This window comes from Lepidothrix coronata, unplaced genomic scaffold (assembly GCF_001604755.1).
Source record: "Lepidothrix coronata isolate B3197 unplaced genomic scaffold, Lepidothrix_coronata-1.0 Scaffold405, whole genome shotgun sequence".
NCBI lineage: Eukaryota > Metazoa > Chordata > Aves > Passeriformes > Pipridae > Lepidothrix > Lepidothrix coronata.
Genome location: NW_016690585.1, coordinates 100,026 through 107,874, shown reverse-complemented (window position 1 = coordinate 107,874; position 7,849 = coordinate 100,026). Strand labels below are relative to the sequence as shown.

Sequence of the window (7,849 nt, the reverse complement as noted above, 5' to 3'; positions counted from 1 at the left end):
TGCCCAAGGCCAGGTGGGACGGGGATTGGAGCAACCTCATCTGGTGGAAGGTGCCCCTGCCCACAACAGGGGGGTGGGACGAGATGAGCTTTAAGGTCCCTCCCAACCCAAACCATCCCATGATTCCACGAATCCACACCTCAAAACAGAGCTCCTCCCGTACTATCCAAGACTGATCTTGCTCTTTGCTGATTTTCTAACCTCCACGTCTGAGAGTCGCCAAAATACTGGTTTTACACCACCTGATTCATCTCTGTCTCCTTCACTTCCCCTTCTCCTTCCCCCTTGAGGTTCTCACCAGCTCTCCCCCACATCCCACTGATGAGCCCCTCACTGTCAGCTACTCCCCACAAAGCAGAAGGGCTGGATCTCCTTTTCCTCCCTGTTTTCCCTCCAAGAAATGTTCTTCCTATTTGGCTTCTATATTCAGAGAAGGAGGAGAACCAGCAGCTGATCCAACACGGGCCAAGGAGCCGACCGGGAACACCGGGCACGGCTCCGGAATCATCCCAGCCCGGGGTGTTTTCATCCACTATAAAATAAACACATGAGCGTTCGTGTTTCTTCTTCATGATTAAGAAACCGAGGCACGGGAAGGGGAAACGAAGCCAAGACCAAAAAATCCCCCAAGATTTCATGGGAAGTCAGGGCTGACTCTGCCTCCCAGCCCGCGTCCCTGCCTTCGCCTCTCTCCCAGAAGGATTCGCTATTTATAGCTCCGCTCCGCTCCGTTAGAACATAATCAAAACCATCCTCCCTCCATCCCGGAGTTCATCCAGCGGCACTAACCCTCCCCGGGGGGGAAAAAACTTCCCAAGATTTGCAACTCAGCCTTTGCCGCGGGGAGCTCTGCCCGTGCCGGAGCCGTCGCGGGACGCGCTCCTGCCCGGCCTCGCCCGCCGGGCACGACCCGGGCGCTGCTCGGAGCTACCAAGGACATCGAACCGCTCAGCCCAGCCCCCCCCGAGTCATTTCCTGCCTCCGTGGGGACGGGCTCGAGAAAGTCCCGCGGAGCAGCGACCAGCGGCAGACGACACCCGAGGCAGGAGGATGAACTTCTTCATCGCCGCGCTCCTGGTTCTGCAGTTCGCGCCAGGTAAAGCCGTTCCCCGGCTTCTCCCGCGGGTTCTCCGGGGGCACTTGGATTTTATCTCGCTGCTCTGACGATTCCCACGCTCCTGAGATGCCGCGGGGCACCTGGGGGGGGGAGGGATCCGGGAGGCTGAGAGGTCTTGGGGTGTTGGCTTGGAGAAGGGGCAAAGAAAACAAGGGGAAAGCGCTCTGTAATTACTGGAAGTTCCATAAAGTCCGTGCTTGGAGAACGGTGGGATAACGACTGTTTCCCACATTGAGTTCAAATCATTTGTAGATTCCAGCTGGGAGCTATTAGAGACACAGACACGGAGGAAAAAGAATCCAACAGGATTTCCTGGAGAATTAGGTGGGCAGTGCGGAGCCGGGGGAGAGCGGATGGGGGTGTTGAGGGAGGAAACCCCCACTTGGAGCTGCTTAGGGATGAGCACAATATTCCCACCTCTCCGGGAAGGTGGGATACGGAGCAGCACCGGCTGAGGAGCTGGAAACTGCGGCTCTGCCACGCCAAGAGCCTTCAGCCTCCTCTTCCTCCTCCTCCCTGAAGGTGAGGTGTCAAAAGTGGGAGGATTCCCAGCTGGGAGCTTTTTTTCGTTTTTTTGGGAGATATTATTCTTAGCGTGGCTCCAGTGCAAACACAACAGCTGACTGGAAATAACTTCCTGGGAAAGCACGGGATAATGTGCCCCAGAGCTGCAGTTCGTGCCACTGGAGCATTTTCAAAGGATGAGCGTGGGAAGGAGCGGGGGTGGGAGGGCAGGTCCCCATTTCAGTTCAAATTTCCCCAAAAGCTCGGGATGGGGCTGGGACAGACTGAGGTGCTGACACAGCAACGGGCGAGGCTGTGTCGTGTCCCCCAGTCCCACCCCGGCATCTCCAGGCTGAGTCCGTGTTTTCAGAGAACTCCCTCGTGAGAATTTCGGGATCTGGGCTTCTCGCTCAGCCGCTGCTGGCACTGAGAAAGTCAGGGATATGATGGGAAGCAGTGGGAAGGTTTGGAGAGGGACCTGGATCTCCAGCCAGCCCTGGACACAGCTGAGGGCATCATTCCAGTTGTTAATGGTGTGACTTACAGTAACAATTCTCTAACTATCTTACTTGTGACTATAATGAGTACCAAACTATAAAAATATCATATTATTCCATGAGTATCTTCTATGCTCATGAATATCTTATGTTAGTGCCGGAGTCTGTGAGAATGAGAATATTAGTATTCCCAGTTAATTTGCTTCATGAGATCCTGACAGAACAAGAAAAGGGTTGGACTTGATGATCTTGGAGGCCAAAGGCACGAGGGCGCTGGAGCAGCCGGGGTGCTGGATGAGCAGCAGCTCATCCCAAAGGCAGATCCATCCCAGCACAACTCCGGCTCCGGCTCCATCCCCACCGCTGCATCTCCCCCTTCCGGCACATCCACACCCAAAAATGAAGGAAAAGCCCGGCTCTGCTCCGATCTCCCACACCTTTTGTTGGGAAGCCTTGGACCCAGCTATGGGCCAGATGGTGAATCCGTGACTCCCTCGGGGAAGGGGTTTTGCCCAAAGCTGTGGCTCGACCCGAGGCTCTGCTGGCGGTGCCGGGTGATGATCCGTGTGTTGTCTGCTTGTTTTCAGGGAATGCAGAGGTGGAAGACGACGAGGAGGAGATCACACAGTTTTTATTCGACTACGCAGCTCGTTACAGTGAGAAAAGCAGTTTTGAAGGCATTTTCACCACTTCCTGGGAGCCGCAGGAGCGAGCTGGGATAAGCAGGGCTGGGAGGGCTGCGGGAGCCTCCCTCCAGCCTCCTCCAGGCAGGGAGATGAGGCTTTGCCCATGGAAAGGCACTGAGAAACCACTGAATGGAGTCCTCTGCAACGACAGCTACTCAGTTTCTTCATGGAATCATGGAATGGTTTGGGTGGGAGGGATCCTTAAAGATCCACCCTTAAAATCCTGGCCACAAGCAGGGACACCTTCCACCAGTCCAGGTTGCTCCAAGCCCCGTCCAACCCGGCCTTGAGCACTGCCAGGGATTTATCCCAGCTCCCCAGCTCAATCTGAGTTACACTGGTGTTCAGAGGGGGAAAGCCATGCAATAACAACCCCTGGGGGGGGGGTGGGACTCGTGTCACCCCACACGGGACAGGGCACAGTGTCCCAACCCCCTCTGTGCCCCCTCCCTCACCCGGAGCTGTTTCCATTCCAGGTGATTACCTCTATTCCACGGGAGACTATTACTACGACAACACCACGGGAATGCCCACCCCCTACACGTTTGAGATGGATTCCTACGAGGTGAGTTGGGTTTCTCTTGGCATTCCCCTCCCAAAAAAAAAACAACCAGGGGCTTCCTCACCCAAACCGCTGCCACAAGGAGAAAGAAATGGGTTAAAACAGCTGGTTTTTAGATCACAGGACAACTGACATGAGTTTGAGCAGAACGTGCGTGAAGTACAACCATGGAACGCTTTGAGCTGGGATTTATTGTGACAGTTTGCACAGACACTGAGAAATCCCTTGTTTTCTTAATTAAATTCCAACAAACCTGTCCCAAAGAGGGATCCCTCAGGAGTTAATCCTGTGCTGTGACATCCCAGGTTATTTCTTTTCCTCCACACCCAGACAAACACCATCGGGGATTATGGGCAGTGGTTTCCACAAGAGGATGCCACCACCAAGATTTCAGGGATACCAGACACGGATGCTCCAGGGGATTCCAGGAATGCCAAGGACAGTCAGGTACTTGTCAGGACGTGAGCTGTGCCACAGGCTTTTAGCACATTAAAACATGGGACTTTTTGACTGATTTATTTTCCTTGGCTCCACAGGATTTCTGGGAGTCAGCGGGATCACCCCTCCAGAGCCACCTCCCCCTCGTCACCCTCCTCAGTCTCCGGGGTCTCCTGCTATGACCCCCCCATGCTCCTCCTCCGAAGGTATTCCGGGATTTCAACACTTGCTCAAAGTGTGTCCTTCAACCCTGGAAAATCCAATTCTCCCTGAAGCAGCAACTTTCCAAAACAATGGAAAGATAACAAACCCTCCCAGGCATCCGGCTGCGATACCAGGGGAACCCCAGCAGCTCCAGTGGCCACTGATGGCCTGGAGAGGCCTTTCAGGGCGTTTTCCCAATGACCTCCTGGCTTTCCGTGGGAGCTTCCACGGGGTGAGCGCCCGTTTGGCCCACACTGGGTCTCAGCCCCAGGTACCTCCTGCTGCTCATCCGCCCACACCCTTGTTCCATAAAATCCCGGAATGGTTTGTGTTGGGATGAACCTTGAAGATCATCCCCTTCCACCCCCTTCCATGGGCAGGGACACCTCCCACCAACCCGTGTCGCTCCAAGCCCCGTCCCACCCGGCCAACCTCTTCCCGTGGCTGGAGCTCTCCAGTGTCCCAGGAACACCCCGACCCCATCCCGCCACACGCGGGGCCGTGAACTTCCTCACCTTCTCCCCTTGTTCCAGACACAGCAGCTGGGATGGAGATCAGGACTTCCTCAGGTGTTGGCAACGACAAACAACATCCTCCCCACGAGGCGCCGCCTCCGCTCCGGAACCGCCGTGACTCTCCCAAAGGTTCCAGCGGGGGGACTGTGACCACGGTGCAAACTCGGAGAGCTTTGTAATGCCTCAGTCCTTTCCTATTTCCTCTGATTCTGTTGTAAATAGGAGCCCCTGCCAATAAAACCCCCAACAACCGGCGCGGGGTCTGTCGTGGTAAATAAATCCGTAAATAAATAAATAAATCCACCAGAACAGGATCAACAAACACCAACAACTCGTGGGGTTTGTCCCATCAGAAGGATCTTCCTGAGCCTCCACACCCAGCCAGGAGCTTCTCACTTAGTTTCTTCCACAGTTGCTCTTCACACTGTTTATTTTCCAGAAACACCCGCGACATTTGGGTGCAATGAGAAGCTGGACCAGGAAACCTCCAACCAACCCAGCCCCCCCCCAGCTGCCCATGGAGAACAAACCGTTCCAGAAATGGGGGGGGGGTTTGGTCAAGAAATTGGAGTTAAATTCCTCTTGGGTGGGAAAAAAAAAAAATGCAATCCCACACTTGTTGCTTTTCCTTGGAAGAGTTGATGGGAGGGAGGGATAGAAAAGTGATCCAGGTGTACCCAGCTGGTCTTGGAGCTCCTACCAGTCAACAGAGGATGAGTCAAGGTCAAGCCAACGGAGGTGGAGTCAATCCAACAGGGGAGGTCATGGTGGTCAGGGCCACCTTGTCCCCAGAGCTCCCTCCGGACACTCCCCACCATTGCTCACCCGGGTTATCCAGGCTCCCAGGCTCGGAAAGCAGAAGAGTTTTGTTTCCTAGGGAAGCCAAAAGGCCTGGAACGGGCTTGGGAGCGGCTGGAGGATGCACTGCTGGCCAGTGCCACCTCCTGGCTCTGTGCTGCCACCGGGGTGCACTGAAAAAAAGCCAAGAGCTCCCTTGGGAAATGATTTAGGAACATGTGGCAGTGAGATTTCCAACCCTAGAGGGGAGTAAAAAGACATGAAAGGAAAATAAAGCACGTGGATGAAGTTTATGGGTTTATTCCTACAAACCACCCCTCTAATGCACACACATGGAGAACAAACCAGTTTGTTGTGACCTGGCTTAACCATAAATTGTATCACTCCCTTCCCAAGCAAACCCTCCAGTTCCAAACTTTCCTGACCAAATCCTCACCTTCCAGCATTGTTTTGGGACAGGGGTGTCCCGACCCAATCACACCACAGATGGCTGGACATGCCCTCCTCACTCCTAAAGCTGCAAATATTCACCCAAACCTCTCTAGTCCAAAAATGCTCTTTTTTCCCTGCCACATCAAAGGCACTTTCCTGCCAGGAACAGCGTCAGTCAGTCCCTGCTGCTGGGTCATCCTCGACCACCCCCAATGCTCTGGGTCCATCCTGAGGCTCCAGCTGGCAGAAAGCTCCAAATTTTCCATTATGGGACCTGCAGAGTTGCACACACCAAGAATGAGCAAACCCCTGGGATGGGGGAAAATACGGTGAGTTCAAGGAGTTATTTTAACTCTTTCCCTTTGGAACCCCAGGCTCTCACCAGCGTCCTCCCCAGTGGTGCAGCCAGGGGTTTTTCCTCCCCCTGCCATCCTCCCAGCTCTCTCCCAAGCTCCTTTCCCAGATTTACCCCTTTCCTCCTGCTCGGAGGGTGCTGGTGGCTCCCTGGCCGGGGGCTCCGTGAGCGGCCGCCCGGCTCTCCCGGCAAACCCCCGGGATAAGCAGCTTTAACACAAAGAGGATTTTCCCTGCACTTGTGAGAACCTTTCCCAGTTATCTCCAGGCAGGAAGGGAGCAGGAGGCTCTCGAGGTCTCCGGTGTTTTCGGGCAGCTCCTTGTCAAACCCTCCAGGAGCCAAATCCTGCTCCCAGCATGACTCCCATGATCCAGGTACGATGTCCTGGGGGATCCAGGCACGATGTCCTGGGGGATCCGGGCACGATGTCCTGGGGGATCCGCAGCCCACGGGGTTATTTTGGGGTTTCAGCCCCAAACCCACCAGGGAAGGACACAAAAATGGCTCAGGAAGAGCCACTCAGAGCTGGCTCCGGGGTTGAAAACCCCCTTTTTAGTGCCCTGTGAAGGTGAATTTGTGCAGATTTAGGCAATCACGGGGTCTGGGGCTGCTCTCCTGCCTTTAATATTCCCAAGTTCCTCAGTGAATTCCCGACTTCTCGCCCTCCCCACGGATGGAGCACTGTCTGTCAACACCAACCCTTAAAGCCCCAACGTGGAGAACACGAGCTGTTCCCATCCCTTTTTCCTGCTGCTGCCCAAAAGCCAACACCTAATTCCAAAGTAAATGGGTCCTGAGGTGGGCAGTGCCCACGTGGAGGGTTCCACACTCAGTTTGAATCCCATAATAAAGGTAAAACAAGGAATACACACAACTCTGCAATGAGGGAACACCTCTGCTCTGACCCCCCAACAAACTTTGATTTCCAAACGCCCATTTTTTCCCTAAATGCCTATTTTTCCCCCAACAACCCTTTCTTCCCCCCATCAAAGCCCTTTTTTTCCCCCCTCAACTCCCAGTTTTCTCCTCACAAACTCTGTTTTTCTCCTCCAACTCCCTTTTTCCCCCCCAGCTCCCTATTTTTAACCCCTTCCCAAAACACCAGTCGAACTCCTTGGCTGCCTTCTCCCCTATTTGATCCTGAAACAGGAAATATTTTCTCTGCAGAATTTAAACAAAGCTGGAACAAACCCGAGATTCCCATGTTGGATTGTTGGTTTTTGTTTGGGTTTTATTTTTACTCTGTCACCAAGTTGCCAAAATGCCTCCATTTATTTATGTCTCCAAAGTTAAAAGAATTAATATGTAAATATTTGGAATTGCTTGTCTCGGAATTGTTCCGCCCGGGCACGAGGGACGTTGGTGGCTCACAGGCTTGGAGTGCGATCATCTTCCGGGACAAAAGCTCACACAGAGAAAAAATTCATTCGCTTTAAATAGGAAAAAAGCTTCCCGTGCTTCCAGAGGGACCTAAATCCCAACCTGAGGGGGATATGAATCTCATCTATCATCCCAGGGGGATACAGATCCCATCTAGCTATCCAGAGGGGGATCTAAATCCCATCTATCCACCCAGAGGGGAATATAAACTCCATATATCCACCCAGGGGGATCTAAATCCCATATATCCACCCAGGGAGGGATCTAAATCCTATGTACCTACCCAGGGGGATCTAAATCCCATCTATCCACCCAGGGGGATCTAAATCCCATATATCCACCCAGGGAGGGATCTAAATCC

General features: G+C 53.6%; 1 protein-coding gene across 2 annotated transcripts; it reads left to right on the top strand.

Moving 5' to 3' along the window:
• Positions 1 to 938: 938 nt before the first annotated feature.
• LOC108509787 lies at positions 939 to 4,991 on the top strand. Of its 2 annotated transcripts, none has more exons than XM_017839367.1 (6): positions 939 to 1,096; positions 2,706 to 2,774; positions 3,281 to 3,369; positions 3,672 to 3,813; positions 3,903 to 4,010; positions 4,542 to 4,991. In XM_017839367.1, the coding sequence occupies exons 1-6, from the start codon at positions 1,051 to 1,053 to the stop codon at positions 4,700 to 4,702; spliced, it is 615 nt and encodes a 204-aa protein (XP_017694856.1). In that variant the 5' UTR covers positions 939 to 1,050; the 3' UTR covers positions 4,703 to 4,991. The 2 variants fall into 2 exon arrangements, with proteins under 2 accessions (XP_017694856.1, XP_017694857.1); XM_017839368.1 differs by having other exon boundaries at positions 940 to 1,096; positions 3,697 to 3,813; positions 4,542 to 4,652.
• Positions 4,992 to 7,849: the final 2,858 nt, after the last annotated feature.